We start from the raw sequence: 16,710 nt of genomic DNA on the forward strand, positions 1-16,710 counted from the left end.
AACGCGCCTGCGCCAACGTGAGAAAAAAAGAAGGGGATATTATTTCACCCTTGCCTTGAGAAAGGCTACATCTGACGAATATAACGTGCAATTTCGATAATTCAACTTCCTGTCGTCCCCTTCGGCGCCGTAAAAACGCGAGCGATCGATAGTCGCACCCCCCCTTGGCGCGATACCGTGAACGCCGATGACAATATTTTATAAAATCATCCGGTGAGGGTGGAAACGGTTATATCATTCTACCGGAAAAAACGCATACGGTGCCTCAATATTGTTTTTAACATGTTGTTGAATTGCGAGAAGACAGATTTCGCCGAAAATCATTATTACAGATTAAATCAAATACTTCTGTCGACGGTCGGTCTATGGCCATATCAACGCTCGAAATTTACGATAATTAGTCATATCTTCCATTTTGCTATAATGGGGTCTTTCGTGTTTTTTCAGGTAAAAATATTTTTTTTTAAATAATGTACATTATACGTATTATTTAGTTCTGCACAATTTGGTTTTATATACTCTCGTAAGTTTCGACTAACTTTGTAAAAATCTAATTAAGAGAATGATTCTAATAACACAAATCTATTATGCGAACATTAAAACTAAAAACGTAAGCATAATATAGATTTATATATTCGAAAAGAGTTTACAACTAAGGCATACCATTTCTGATGTCCTCATCACTTTCAGTTAACATCGTTTCTCACATTACAATTCACCTTGGATCTTTTTATTATGGTACTCTCGTACGCCATACCGAGTTTCTCATATATCGTACAGTACTGCGCATTTTGTGTAAACCGCAACGATGTAAGTTAGCCACTGTATCCCATCAGCATCATTTCTTTTTGCTCAATAGTCATAAAATCATCTGAAATAATCCGATCATATAGGTGAAGCGAATTTGGAAAGATATACGTGATAATTGGAGTCTTTTGAAAGATGAAACGGAACGCGACATAATGCGGCAACATTCATCTTTTGGTGAACTAATGACGAAACTCATGTCATGTATGAGAGTTATAAAAAAACGACAACGTCATACAGATTTTGTCCATTATACAAAAATGTCCATAAAAATTTTTTTAGTATAATTATAACTATTAATAGTTACTACACTGAGAAAAAGAATTTGTTGAAAAACGCAAAATGTGTTTCCAACTAAAATATTTAGTCCGATATGTTTAACCAAACGTTAGTTTTAACTAAACATTAGGTGAATTAATTAATTCTCTAAAAAATATTGATGGTTAGCATGAATTATACCTTTTTTGATGCAACTTAATAATTGTTGAATCAACCATTGGATCAACAACTATACAAATAGAGTCCGTACAACCAATTTTTTTCTCAGTGTATTAATCATTTTTCCTAAAACACGATTTTGAAAGCTCGTGTTTATTTCTGAATTTCTAGTCACAGCTAATTACTCATCATCGTCCTCATTACCTATTCGTTTCGTTTATGTCTAAAACCTGCTTAATAATTTGCACAATAACTATATTTTACACACATTAACAACAACTATTGAGTATTATACTCATTGTCAGTACAAAGAATTGTATATATATGTATGTATTGATGTAATTCCAGTGAGTGTCATCATAAGTATGATTCTGTATGCAATCACTGAACTGTTACCGACTATTCTTGATCTAATCTTTCCGATAAATCAAACGCGTCCGCAAGAGCTCCATGCTTCGACAGAATATTTCATCGACAAAACAACGTACACAGAGAGAAATATTTCTTTACATTCGTGATTTCGATTTGTTTGGATTATATTTATTTCAGAGAAACAAATTTATTTTAAGTAAAACATTATTTTGTTGAATAGAAATTTTGTAATTTTATTACATTAAACCATTTGTTTAATAGAAAAAACACGATTGTTTGAAAGAATATGTTTCGATGAAAAAACATTTTCTTTGGTTACACTAAATATTACTCAATGAAATAAAACATTTCTTTACATAAAAATAATATAAAATATGTTTGATCGAAATAAGAGTGTTACTATTTACAATTAATGTTCTGTTTGGAATAACCGTTAAATCTGATTAAAAATCCAGAAGTAATGGCAAAGAATGTAAGATGAAAACTCAGCCAGGTTTGCGTATAGAAAAGCGCAGACATATGATCTGCTGTCTCTTTCTTTCCCGTGCTGTAAGTATAGCATACATGTTACCACGCGTTACTGGTTACCGGCTGATAGCTGTTCTACAGTTCTATACCAGCCCGAAGCTGGCTGAGCAGGCCGAGTCGTGTGCGTTACCCCCACGTAGCCCCCACCACGCGCTGTAGTAGCGTACAGAAACGCAAAACGCAACGTCGCAAACATAACATCTCTGGTGCAAACGTGTGCGAACCGCGAACGTGTCCGCGAACGTGTGCCGTGTGCCGTGTGCCGTTAAACAAAGAAGCGAACGTGAAAAGTGTTTGAGAAGAATCGAGAGTTTCTGACGGGACTGACCGACGTTTCTGTGCGATCGCACTCTCACGGATATTTCCTTCGCGCTAGCCATTACATACTTATACGATTAAAGTTTGATACTTATACGATTAAAATGCTTCAAGTATATGTATTTAGTTTACCATCTGTTCTCATTTATTAATTTGTAAGTTGGAAGATCTTAGGAAACATTGGCGACTAACATTTTGCAAAATGTTTAAAGTATGTTTTTGATTTACCATATATTCTCGTTCATTTATTTGTCAGTTGTGAGATCTCTAAAAACATTGTCCAATGCCATTTATTTATATTATAATGTGTAAAAGTCTAAAAATTACCATTTATTGTAATTATGTTGAAATAACAAAAATGGCCACAGTTACTTTTATATCAACATATAATTTATATTTTAATTTGAAGATATTTAAATATCTTATACAATATTGAAAGTAGTTGAAAAACACTGAAAAATATTTTCGTATAATAAAATATTTATATTTTAATATATTTTGTCTCTTTATTTTGTCTTGTTTATATATTTTTTTACATTACTTTTTAAGAGCAACACTTTTCTAATAACAATATATTTGTTTTTCAATTTGTGCCATATCTATCAAACTGCATCAATGTTTTATTTGCAATTAAATTAATTAACACAGTAAGGCTGATGGCAGAGAACAAGAGGCTATTGTATACAACAGCCTGTTACAACTTACGTTTTTCTCTGCCTTACTTTCCACTACAATAGAAGTAAACGCCTAACGTCTTATTCTCTGCTATCTCAACCTTAGAAAGTATTTAAATAAAATAAGTTCTCAAATAAATCCCTAAAATTCTCTCTGTTACTGAATTAGATTATTTAATTATTTAATTAAAAGAACGAATTTTTTATTGAAATAATTAAATTATTTAATCAATATAATAAATTTATTTTTTTAGCAGTTGTAAGAGAGTTCCTTAGGGCCGATATCACAGTCTCCGATTAACGTAATCCATCGATTAAACTCACTCTGCATCTCTTTCTAACTGTCCCCCTAGAAAGAGACGAAGAGTGAGTTTAATCGGAGGATCACGTTAATCGAAGACTGTGATATCGGCCCTTAATGCAACAAAAATACGATTTAAGTGAAATAGTACAATACTTTAACTGAAACAATAAAATTGTTTCATTCAACAAAATTATAATTTAAGTGAAATAGTACAATACTTTAACTGAAACAATAAAATTGTTTCATTCAACAAAATTATAATTTAAGTGAAATAGTATATTACTTTAGTCGAAATAATGAAATTATTTCATTCAACATAAATATAATTTAAGTACAATAGTGCAATACTTTAGCCAAAATAATAAAATTGTTTAAGTTAAAAAAATATTCAACTCTTTTTGAGAGATGATTTATTTTAAGGTAAAGATACATTTTATTTGAAAAGTCAAACAATTGCAATGTGTAGTTTAAACACTGATTCGGTTGGACTATTCCAATGCATAAATTTCTTTAGATTTAAGAAAATTTATTAAATCTAAAGAAACATTTCTCTCTGTGTACTTTTATCCAATTTTTTGCCACTGGATAATTTCCTTGCTTTTCGGTGTCTCTGTCTTTATGGCCACAGGTTTGTTAGAACTAATATACGTCGAAAATATTTGCGGATTATTAAGAATCGCCAGGTGAGACTTAAAGTTCAATACTTGAATAATGATTTATGTTTATAATTGAAATAATGAAGTAATCGAAATTAATGTGAAAAATAAAGTAATAACATTTTGCATACTAAAAAAATTTATATGAAAATCAAAATTATTTAAAATATATAATATATGTGTAAATACATATTATTATATCGAATAAAATTACGAATGAAGAAGCGATTAAATATATTTCCAGCTATCGGATTGAACATTCAATAGACAAATATGTATCGCATAATTCTGCACAAAAAGATTGTGTAGCTCATCGAGGCATAATTACCGCGGTGGATATACACCGGAGAGCCCTCGAGTCGGTATTTCTATATGTATTATATAATACATCTTTTGCAAAAATCGAAATATTTATATCGATTTCTCATTTAATACTATACGCAGATGCATTTGATATGCAATATATTTCATGTTTGTCTTTTATTATTAAAGATGCAGTGAATTTATGGTAAACAGTTTTGTGCCATATTTTGTCTTACTAATTATAATCGTCGTTGCATCTACAAGTTTGAACTTATTCCGAGTAAGTTATTTTTTCTAAATCTTTCTTTTCAACAAATAATCAAGCTATGAATTTTTATATGTATAGACGATTTTTGTATTTTAGCTGCTCAGAGCAATAACTTCGCGAAATATGTACGAGTTACTTACATCAACATTATTCGTCGGTTTTCATTTTTTAATCCTGTTTATCGGTAATTACTATGGGCAAAAACTTACGGATTATAATAACGAAATTTTTAATATTGCGTGAGTATTTATCGCGATTACATAATCACTCTCGTTATTGTCAACCAGAAATTAAACTTCTTAAAATTAAATGAGGTTTCAAGAAAAGCTTAGAATATGTAAAATAATGTTTTATTAACAGATATAATGTAAAATGGTATAAGGCTCCAATAAAGATGCAGAAATTACTATTATTTATAATGCAAAGTACCACAACGCCATACGTTCTAAATATTGGTTACTTACTTTCCGCTTCAGTCGAAGGTTTTTTTAAGGTAGAGAGATGTGACATATGGTATATATGGAAGAATCACAGATTTTTATTAACGGAAAGCATTTAACAAATATGTTTTACAGCTCATAAACTTGTCAATGTCTTATTTCATGGTAATTTATACTCTACTAAACCAAAAAGTAGACAACACGAGTGACTTTGCTGGTTATAAATAATATGTAGCTGATAAAAGATCCAAAATAAAAATTTGCACATAAGGAAACACTAATTATTGAAATTTATAAGCAGATCGTCATCTTATTTTACGATATCAAGAAACATGGCAGTATCTCACGCCAAGTATTAAACGCGCCAAGTACACGAGCAGCGGATGTATTTGTATGAAGATAGCACTTATAAGTCATGAGAAGAATACAGTCTAGTCAAGACCATAACTGATTCGTTTTTTGTATCAAAAAGTTTAATAAAAATATGATTATTTAAAAAAACGTCTCGATTATCAATGTGTATGTCACAAATTATTTTTATACGCACCGTATGTTTCCAATTTTGTTTCTTCTCGCAATTATTTAACTCACATTTATACGTAATGTGTTCTCGACTAATTTATCGTAGTTTAACAAAAGATATGTAGTATATCGTCGTTGATGTTATTTTATGGAGGAAAGAGAGAGTTTTCTGTCGAACGGCTGATGCGGGAATGAATTTCTTCAAAGCGTTGCGGCGGCCACGCTACGCGAATGCGCTTGCGCCAACTCAGAACGGAATGGGAGCTAATTTGCTTATGAAAAATTTCTAAAGAGATTTTTTTTTATACCGAACATTCACATGACTCATGTTTCCTTTGCTTTGTTTATATCTCGCTATATCAGCGATAGCCAATAGAAAAGCTTGATTTTCTTTTTTTCTTCCATCATACAGACACGGACAATACTTAAATTGCTACAACTGTCACTCACTCCTCGATGTTGTATCTCCCGCTGTCTATCACGCGTCGCGAAAAATCCAAGAAGAAAAAAAAAAAAAAAAATTGGCCGGTATATATTAAATAAATCATTACCGGAGGAAAAAGCATGCGCGAAGTGAAATCCGCTCTCTGAAATCTGCTCTCTGAAATCTGCTCTTGCAGATCCGCCTCCTATTCGTGTCTCGACCATTGCAAGAGAATGTATATATTCGACGATCACTATCATAAACTTAATCAAAACCTTTTGAGGATTTTTGGTTTGTGGCCTTATAAAAAAACCAAGTTTGAGCGTTTTCGTGCAACGTGCTTCTATATGATACTCATTTCTAATGTGATTGCCCAGGTAATTTTATATTTTTTGTATTTATCTAATAAGTTTGATAAGGACACTAGAATGGAGTAACTTTTGTTAACTGTTCCGGAACATATGTCGATACTTTAAAAATTATTTTAAGGAAAGAGTTACGCTCAAAAAATTATACATTTATATGGAAAAAATATTTCTTTTTTCTTTCTCTTATATATACATATGTATAAGAGAAAGAAGAAGTTTTGAAATATATATCTATATATATATATATATATATATATATATATATATATATATAGGCGCATACGCGCGTCGCGCATTTTTCGCTAATATCTCGAAAATGGACTCTTGAATCAAGGCAAAACTACCGGTGTTTAAAAAAAATTATATCTTTGCTCTATTTGGTCGTACAGACTTGAATAAAAAACGAAATTGTGCGGAATTTTGTAAGCTACAATTTTTATATCTACATAAATTTTTGTAAAGTTGATATTTTCTGAGTTATTTGCGAAAAACTGATTTTTGGGACCTTTTGGACCCTCCCCTTCCCGCAACGTAGCGTCTACACGTGGGGACTTTTAATATGTTGAATAGTACCCTAAAACAAGCCTGTTTACAAAGTTTCAGCCCAGTCAGTATTATTTCCTCAAGATCGACAAATTTTGAGTCATTTTACTGGGCTAAATTGCTATCTTGAAAAATGTTTGATTCGTCACCTTCTATTAACTCTTACACAATGTTGTTTCGAAACACTTTGTAAATGTACAGGGTGTCTGTGCCACTTTTTGTGAGTAAATAAAGCAGTTTAAACTGAATAGAAAAGTTCTCTACCGTTTTGCGATTTTTTTCAATAATTAATAAGAAATTTATTATTAAAAATAATTAATAAAAATCTACAAATAAGCATGCATTTACGCGATTCAATAACGAATGAAAGCACGTAGCGAAGAAAAGACAGCTCAGTCATGCGCTGATTGGGGTTACTATGCGCGCAGTGAGGCATCGGAAGGAGCATGCGTCTGATGGCAACTGCCAATAATATGTAACGCTGGGCTGTCTTTTGCCGCCGAATCGCATGGATGCATCCTGATTCGCGGATTTTTATTAATTAATTCCTCGTTAATTATTGAGGAACTCGCAAAACAATAAAGGACTTTTTTGTTTAATTTAACTTGCTCTACCAGCCTACTAGAAGTATATTCTCCGTAATATATTTCTTAACTGATAAATTGTTTCATAAAACAAATTTATACTTTATTATTTTTATTTACATGCAAAATTAAGTTCTTATAATAAGACATTATTTTAATCGAAATATAATACATTGGTAACATCCAAATAACAAAGGAACAATTAACGAAAATACAAAAAGCAATAATGCTTACATCCTTAAAACTAGTACAAGCAAAAAAAATCGATTGATAATCTGATACGCGCTCGTACGATTTGTTAAAACATAAAAGTATTAAATGGCTAATTATTTAAGTCATTATCTAATCTCAGATTCAATATAAGATTAGATAAATTACTTATCGAATAGGGAACTCACCTTTTATGATCTTAATTTTAACATACATTGTAGAGTTCCCCCACGTGAGTAATCTTTAGAAGGTTTTAGCCGTTGTTCGTTCTTTAAAAAAGTTATTAACAAAAGAAGTTTCATAAATAGAATTTTTACATGGGTTTGCAATTTCCACCCAAGAAACGAGGCCTACCCCACACCGCACCCAATCCTTACAATGCGAAACGAGGTCTATCATTGTACGGTTCCACATGGTTTCTAACTTTCCACGCGAAGCGAGGTCCGCCCTATACCAGTCGGTGGTTATAGCATAGAAAGTTGAAAACCCATGTGGAACCATTTTATGTTAATGATATGTGTGCTAAAAAGATAATGCGCGTTTCTGAGATAAGGGTGCAGGGGGTGTAAAAAAAGAAAAATATAAGCCTCGGTAAAATGTAAATTTCTTCTTAAATGTACATGATATCAAACAGTTACAATTTTATTCAGTAAAATTATTTTGTTCATAACTTTTTAATAAAGAACGACGACGGTTAAATCCTTCTGAAGGGTATTCAGGAGGATCTCTATATAATATATGTCAAGGTTAAAGTCATAGGAGATGGGTCTCTTATTCGATATTTTACCAAACATTATTTGTATTTTATTCCATAGGAAAAAATTGTTTGAACTCAAAAAATATATTATCAAAAGTTTATCTTGTATAAAATAAACAAAACGTTGAATTAATCATTTTTAAATGCACGATTGATATTGAGACAATGTGTTTTTCTAGTTCACACAACTTGCTATAGCCGACCGTAGTGTAAATGTCATTATTAGGATTCTGTCGGATGCTCTTCCGGCTATGGCGTATGTTGTAAAGTTTAATATATTTTTCTTTGACACTAAGAAAGTAAGTTGTCTTCTAATTTTAATTAACAAAGACGATTTTTATACTTATTTGAGACTCCGCCTAATTTAAAATTCACTTAATACAGCTAAAACAAATGCTAGAAGAAATAATTAATAATCGGCGGATGTTGACAGATCCGCAGGAAATTAAAATAGTTGAACATTACGCTCGCCAAGGAAAAACCGTTACAATTATGAGTATATGTAATAACGTTATCTTCATGTATAAAGAATATTATAGCATAGTAGAAGCATATATCTATATTATATTTGCGATATAAAATATTCCTTAATTTGTAATTTTCTTCGATCTCGCTTAGTATGTTATAACTATTTTACGCTTAAAATGGAAAAAAATATTATAATATATATGGCATATCTTATATAATTTAGTGCTGATGATATTTATGGTATTTACATTTTTAATAATGGAACTGATACCGGATATCCTCGATTTTTTCCGACCATTAAACGAATCACGTGCACATTATATGTCATTCCTGAACGAATACCACATGAATAAGGGAATACAGTTTTATTATTTTCTCTTGTATTCTGTTATAAGTCTTAATATTGGTGTTTTTTCGGTCATATCCATCAGTTCGATGCTTCTACTGATTGCTTTGCACTGCTGCGCATTATTCAAAATTTGCAGGTAAGGAATGCTAAAGTTTTAATAATATTTTCTTAGAATGATACAATATAAGAAGATGAATAATTGTGTTGTTGGCTAAACGAGAACTTAATGTCATCAGTTATCGAATACAACATTCTGTGGACAAGAAGGTAATAGCGTGCTCTAATAAGAGAAATCTAATTGTTGAAAGACTAATTAGAACAGTAGAACTTCATCAAAATGCACAAAAGTAAGTATCTAAAACTAAGTGTATAACAATAAAAAATTTTATTGTTTGATTTATTGTTTTCAAGGCTTTTTAAATTGTTGATGACAAATCTTGCAATAACTTATCTTATTGTGTTACTGATAGGCACATGTTCCTTTGTCGTAAATTTATACCGAGTAAGTAACTCCTTTTTCTGCAATAGAGTATTAGAGTAGAGCAAAAGTGCGCACTTAGTTTTTGATCCCATATATCTACCGTTGAGATATAGCTAGAGTCTTGAAATTTGAACTGTAAAATCTTCAAACATTTTTTTTCAAAATTCACTAGGGCTTATGTCTATATATTTTGAATACATTCCATGTAATAAACTTTTCTTGAACTGATTGCAAAAACGCACTTTTGCCTCACCGGTGGGGCAAATGTTCGCATGCAGTAGGGCAAAAGTGCGCAATGCAGGTATATTTGTTTATATCACACGTGCGTGGAAAGTGGCCCATTCCGCGCGCGCCATCTGTGCGATAAATAGCCAATTTCCCACGCGAGAAATTCCCCACTCGAACCCGTGCAGGAATGAGATATTTATAAATTAACTTAGCGTTACCAATCTAACTTACAGGAAAACAAGTAATACCTGCACTGCGCACTTTTATCCGCCGCGCACTCTTACCCCACTTTACTCTATGTATTTTATACTTTATACATAATCAATATCACATAAGTTAAAACTGTTTCTAATGCACTATGATACAAATACAGGGTGATTCAGAAATACTTCAATTATAACTCATAAACCAGGCATTATTTCCAGGCGGACATATATGTACATGACATTTTTTTTTGTTTATGTGTGGAGAACTCACCCTCAAAAGTTTGTACAAGTATTTCTGAATTACCCTGTATAGTTTTTCAAATAATTGTACATATAGATATAATGAAGATTACTTGAATCATTTTGTTATTAATAGTTGTTTCACGCGATAACAAGCATGGATAATTTGATGGACTTTATAATAGCAATGAGTTATATAACGGGACATGAGATTTATCTCTTCGGAGCTACTTTTATGGGACAACAGTTCGTAAACCATGCTGACGAGTTATTTAACGCCATGTGAGTAATAATCCGTAGGGTAAACTCGGGTAAGATGGCCATACAGGAAAGATGGCCAACCTATGTTCTTTCAATCTAGCTCGCCATGAAACATCGAATGAACATGAGTTGGCCATCTTTCCTGTATGGCCATCTTACCCGAGTTTGCCCTACACATCTCGTACAAAACTATGCACAACAAATGTATAAAGTCTATACTCATTCTTATAGAATTGTTATATATAGGACGATAATAACTAATATCTACATTGCGATTTTTGTTTAACTTCTCGTGAAAAAGAAATCAAAATTATTTATACATAAAATTATTTACATCTATCAAATAAATTGCATATATGACCAACTGAAAATTAACAATTTTAGATATTTAATTACTTGTCTATAAAGTTTTTAAATGTTTATTAAGCTGACGTAATCACTGCAACATATAATCGAATAAAACATAGACATAAATTTACTGCTTTTTTCTTGTTAATTTGTTGATTTGTGTTCACAACTTTATTATTCCAGATAAAAATAATAGTTAAGAGACATATTTCATATATATGTATATACATATTATACATATACATGTATATATATTTTTTTTTATCACCGAATAAAATGAAATTTTTTAGATACATGTCGCTGTGGTATAAAACACCTGTGTCGGTGCAGAAATTTTTCTTATTTATAATGCAAATCTCTTCGAAAAATGTTGTAGCGAATGTTGCCGGTCTACACGTTATAGTAATGGAGACCTTTACCTCGGTAAGACAGTGCAAATGGAGAATGCGATGACGTCCTTCTATTAACAGACGTCTTCGTTATCAGCTTCATTGGATTATTTGTTGTAGGTCATGAGCACGGGAATATCCTTTGTGATGGTAATTTACTCTCTACAATAGTTTCATAAACTAATGCAGAAAGCGTAACTGCTCGTAGTAACATACATATGGAGAAATTTTCCACAGTAGAATGAAAAATAGAAAGATATAATTTAACTAAATAAGATAATATATTCTCTCCTATTTATTCATTAATAAATAATATTTTATTTCGTTATATATTATTTTTTTTACTTAATATTTAAAAAATTATGTGCACCTGACACAAATTCCATAATTTTGATATTTTTTTTTTCCTATTTTTTCTCTGTGCTTTTTATCGATATTATCCTGTTTTACAATTAAAATATTAAATTAATTTTTGTGACATATCTACTACTCATATCAATCAAAAATGTAAAAATAAATATATTAATGCATGCAATATTATATTACGCATTAATTAAGTTGGTGATTAACATTGTTTATTCGTAAAATATTTGCTTATTCGTCTATCTTTCAAATTGCAATGCATTTTCTAATTGTCTTAAAAAATATAATTATTGCACTATTTTCTTTTACTCACTATCTTTATTCTAATGGTGCGTCTCCACCTGAGAGTAAGAACTCTCGAGAGCAAAAAGAAAGAGAGAGAGAGAGATACTCTCGAGAGTCTCTTTCTCTTTTTCTTTTTTTGCTCTCGAGAGTTCTTACTCGCAGGTGGACACGCACCTTAAGATTGCATTTGTTGATCCATAATTTAATAATTCCTTTTTCACACTAACCGAAATATTAATAAAATAGAATGGCATATAGCACATACGGTAGTTCAAACTTGAATGGTAACATCTAACGTTGCTTGTTTCATGCTAACTTAATTAGAACATATCTCACGAATTTTATTCCCCCTCGAAAATTATTATGTGGCATTGCGTGTTTGGTTAATTTCAGTCTATTTTCTTTCTCGCGTAAATATCGAGAGACATATAGTAGATAATCGATCGAGACTTTCCTTGTGCTTCACACGTAACTCCGGATAATTTCGCAATTATTGTTATTACTATTATTCGCATCAGTTACGCTTCGACTATATCTAGCACCACAGAGAGGGGAGAAAAATGTTCTCATTGTCATCGAGCGCATATGCGTTTCGGCATTCATGGAAAGATGACTGTGCTTGAAAGTCGGTACTATAATATTAATCGAATTCTTTTATTGATATGCGGTTTGTGGCCTTATCAAAATAAATTTCGGTACGTACGAGCCGTGCTCATATTAGGAATGTTTATCACCTTCGTGATTTATCAGGTACACATTAATCTGACCGAGAGAAAATATTTTACAGTTATAATCATCGCATGTTTTTTATATCTTAATATTACTGTTTTTTTTTAGTCTATATTACTGTTTATTTCTGATTATAATTTCAAAATAGCATTGAAGATCTATTCGGATATTTTTCCTGCTATCTTGTGTACACTGCAATTCATCGCTTTTTTAATTAAACCGATAGAAGTGAGTTATTTTTGTTTATTTCAAATTTATAAAGAATTTACTCTTTAAAGAAAATACGTTGTATAAATAAAATAATATAATATAATATATGATATACGCGCACACACATACATACAAAAAAACTATACCTTAGATATGAATGCACAAATGACAATGAAATATTGTCTAATTAGAAAATTTAATTTATTTAATTGCTTGCAAAGAATATATCGTGTACTATTTATAGGTGAGAAAATTATTAAATCAAATTTGCGACGAATGGAATGCACTAAAAGATTCTAAGGAAATTGAAATAGCAAAAAGATACGGAATGTTTACGAAGCGGCTTACAGAGGCCTTACTTCGTAAGAAACCCCTTAAAAGAATCTTCTTTGATATATAGATAGATTTATAATTGCGTTGTTCAGCAAAGCTACTTTAGATACATGATTTTTTTACAAATTCAGGTATTTTTTAGTGTGCGCCCTGTTAAGCTGGCTTTTTTTGGTGTTAATGCATTTTATTCCGATCATCAATGATTCTGCAGCAGCCAATGAATCTTTTTCGAAACAAGATGGTGTCTCAGTGCAACTTAAAAATACATATATCTTGAAAGATAGATATACCTTCTTATTTTTCATATTTATTTTCGCGGGTATTTTCGTGATGACAAGTACTACATCAATGATTCTAGCTTACATGCGACATGTTTGTGCGATGTTAAAAATTGCCTGGTAGAAGTCTTCGATGTTTATATCGAATGTTTGTCAGAATATATTTTAATTGTGACGTGAAATATACATTTATAGCTATCGCATTGAACATTCATTGGATGAGAACAACTTACACATGTCAATTTCTCAAAAAAATCGCTTGATGTGTCAGAAGTTAATTAGCGCCGTCAACATTCAGCGAAGAGCTATGGAGTCGGTATCAATTTAGAGTAATCACTCTCTTCGCAAGTACAGTACACGTATTAGAACGAATACTCTCAAAACTTGAACTTGGATTCGCTGTACGGAAGTCACAGTTACATTATTGTTATATATGTCAAAAGTTTATTTGATCATTATTTCATTAATAATTTTTATACATTTTGTTGCCCATATAATATAATATTTAATATTTCCTTTCGGACACAATGAATAATACAAACGAGATCAATTCATTTAATGCAGAATTTGACCGTTATTCTTTTGCGCAAATTATGATTGTGAATACCGAATTTCTTTGCTGTTTATCGAAGGTTTACACAACGTGCCTTAGACAGCTTTAAAGAGTCCTACTTCCTTTTGATTGGGATAGGTGTAGTATCATTAGCAATTAATTTATTACATGTGAGTAACATCTAACTGATTGACTTTATGACTTTCACGGATTTTTACATATCTCATTTTATATGCTAATTCCAGGCACTACAAGCTGCATTAATTGTAGATAACGCGAATGAACTGGCAATATCAACTTTCTATGTCATTGTTCATTTTCTTTTCATTTTCATCGGAAATTATGGTGGGCAGACAATTACAGATCATAGCGCAGATGTATTAAAAAAGTTGTAAGTACAGTAATTACAAAATTTTACATAATCTGTGTATATCTGCATAATTAATTATTAGAAACAAATTTAGTTAATAAGACACATTTTAACTGTGCGATAATAAATAGTTCATATCGCAAATAAATTTTTAGATATCACGTGCAATGGTATATAGCACCCATACAAGTGCAAAAATTAATTCTTTTCTTAATGCTAAAAAATACAAAACATTTTGGTTTAGTCATCGGAGGAATATATGTTGCTTCATTAGAAGGTTTTATCACGGTGAGAAAATTCATAATGAATAATCAGTGCAAGCATTTAGTTAATTATGCTAATGCAGTCTTGCGTATTGCACATTATGCATTGATAATTCTATAATTATTATTAGTCTCTGTGCAATATGTTACGATTTTATTTCTTATTAAAAATATATTTAATTCTAAAAAAAACAATTCATGTATATAAATAGTGTTATATAATAAAAGATAAAAAATCACGATTTTCAGCTTATAAGTATGTCGGTATCTTATTTTATGGTAATCTACTCTACGCAATGATGAATATGTATTACGATAATACAAAAATAATATTATTATAACAAATTACATGAGTTGTAGTTGAATTAATAATAATATTCTTTCAAAACAAAATTATAAATAAGTATATACGATATAGATACCTATTTACCAATTAGAAAATCGACTGTCATCGAGTTTATTCGTATGTTCTTATGCCTATACCGATGTTAAATAATGCATTACACAAGTACAAGATTTCTTGTATTATAAAATAAAAGTGCGATATCTTTTGCGACGTCTTGAACAATAAAAATAAATGCAAGAAATGTTCGCGATGTCACTCGCGTCAGTTAGAAATTGCAGCGAAATTACACATAATTACACGTCGGAATTGATCGCAATTGTCCCTCGTGCCAGTAACGATTATTCGGTTTTTTACACTATTATATTTATTCACGTTGAGGGTATACATTCCGTTTTTTTTTTTTTACGGAAAATAAAAGAAAAATAAGCGGAATACATAATGCAACATCGTGGAAGGGAGTAAAAGAGTAATTTCTGCGATCGTCTCGCAGTCGAGTTTCGGCATTCGAAGAGAGATGTTTGCCCCAGCGAGCAAATATTATAACGTGAACCGATTGCTTTTGCTAATATGCGGTTTGTGGCCTTATCGTAAGTCAAAGGTCAGAAATATTCAGGCTACATGCTACCTCACACCATTTTATTCTCCTTTATAGTGCTCCAGGTATGACGGCTTTATATTTGCAATGGCATACAAATTTTTAATTTGATAACGAAGACATGTATTGGCAAGAATAACATAGAGGACGCATTAATATATTATTAATAAGCGCAAATAATCGTCGCATGTTATAAAAATACGAAACTAATATTTCAGCTTACGACCTTCATCGGCGCAGAATGTACTATAAACCTAGTTCTGAAAGTGCTATTGATCGTTCTTCCTATAATTGTATGCATCTTAAAACATGGCGCTTTCTTTTATAATAGCCGAAAAGTAAGTTCATTCTTTCTATCGTACGCCGACTATCATGAAATTAAGCAAGATATATTTTTGTAATCGCAGATGAAACGTCTCACGAGTCTAATGTGGTACCACTGGACTATAATTCAAGATAAACGAGAAATTGCAATATTAGAGAAGTATAGATATAATAATCGAAAATTGTATTATGAATATGAAGACTGTATTATAGTAATTATGAAATAATTCATTAATGCAGAATAAAATACGTTTATCACAAACGTTAGTATCCCGCTAGCAACATATTAGAATAATTACCATAATATTGTATACTTTTATGCCATAAACTTCAATCGATAAGTTCGTCATCTTTTTTTTTATGATGCATATGGCATTGATATCTAAATACTACCTTTTCATTCGTACACTATAATTTTATAATGATGGCAAAATTATAAGGACAATTTGACGGAGGGAAAGTTGAAATATATAATTATTTAGGGAAGAATAGTTAAAAGTTATCACGCAAAGCGTGACTAACCCGAAAGAGTTTTGCTAAACTTCACTGGAAACTATCACAACACTGTAAAACAG

At 31.1% G+C, this 16,710-nt stretch overlaps 4 protein-coding genes across 8 annotated transcripts in view; 3 read left to right on the top strand and 1 right to left on the bottom strand.

Annotated features, from left to right (window-relative positions):
• Positions 1-16,710, bottom strand: part of LOC143895471 (uncharacterized) — an 80,353-nt gene that overhangs the window by 61,879 nt on the left and 1,764 nt on the right. Inside the window, exon 1 of one of the 2 annotated variants that reach the window (XM_077402583.1) lies at positions 664-803. The exons of the other annotated variant lie outside the window; for it this stretch is intronic. The gene's annotated coding sequence lies outside the window, so the exon portion shown is untranslated. Of the gene's footprint in view, positions 1-663; positions 804-16,710 lie in introns of those variants that run through there. 2 annotated transcript variants of the gene reach the window in all.
• Positions 283-5,630, top strand: LOC143895450 (uncharacterized). Its single transcript, XM_077402547.1, has 11 exons — positions 283-447; positions 691-810; positions 894-1,011; positions 1,594-1,729; positions 3,999-4,124; positions 4,342-4,455; positions 4,590-4,680; positions 4,765-4,907; positions 5,029-5,161; positions 5,244-5,273; positions 5,410-5,630. Exons 1-11 carry the CDS (start codon positions 283-285, stop codon positions 5,503-5,505), a joined length of 1,272 nt encoding a protein of 423 aa, XP_077258673.1. The 3' UTR covers positions 5,506-5,630.
• On the top strand, positions 6,278-11,742 carry LOC143895458 (uncharacterized). Of its 2 annotated transcripts, none has more exons than XM_077402565.1 (9): positions 6,278-6,431; positions 8,696-8,815; positions 8,901-9,018; positions 9,208-9,469; positions 9,570-9,680; positions 9,745-9,835; positions 10,625-10,770; positions 11,388-11,520; positions 11,607-11,742. In XM_077402565.1, the coding sequence occupies exons 1-9, from the start codon at positions 6,288-6,290 to the stop codon at positions 11,655-11,657; spliced, it is 1,176 nt and encodes a 391-aa protein (XP_077258691.1). In that variant the 5' UTR covers positions 6,278-6,287; the 3' UTR covers positions 11,658-11,742. The 2 variants fall into 2 exon arrangements, with proteins under 2 accessions (XP_077258691.1, XP_077258692.1); XM_077402566.1 differs by having other exon boundaries at positions 8,901-9,012.
• Positions 12,201-15,795, top strand: LOC143895452 (uncharacterized). Of its 3 annotated transcripts, none has more exons than XM_077402552.1 (9): positions 12,201-12,884; positions 12,972-13,091; positions 13,318-13,435; positions 13,549-13,804; positions 13,880-13,996; positions 14,317-14,407; positions 14,483-14,628; positions 14,763-14,895; positions 15,635-15,795. In XM_077402552.1, the coding sequence occupies exons 1-9, from the start codon at positions 12,720-12,722 to the stop codon at positions 15,653-15,655; spliced, it is 1,167 nt and encodes a 388-aa protein (XP_077258678.1). In that variant the 5' UTR covers positions 12,201-12,719; the 3' UTR covers positions 15,656-15,795. The 3 variants fall into 3 exon arrangements, with proteins under 3 accessions (XP_077258678.1, XP_077258677.1, XP_077258676.1); XM_077402551.1 differs by having other exon boundaries at positions 15,120-15,729; XM_077402550.1 differs by lacking the exon at positions 15,635-15,795 and having other exon boundaries at positions 14,763-15,112.

This window comes from Temnothorax americanus, unplaced genomic scaffold (assembly GCF_048541705.1).
Source record: "Temnothorax americanus isolate GAGA-0224 unplaced genomic scaffold, ASM4854170v1 Scaffold16, whole genome shotgun sequence".
Lineage (NCBI taxonomy): Eukaryota > Metazoa > Arthropoda > Insecta > Hymenoptera > Formicidae > Temnothorax > Temnothorax americanus.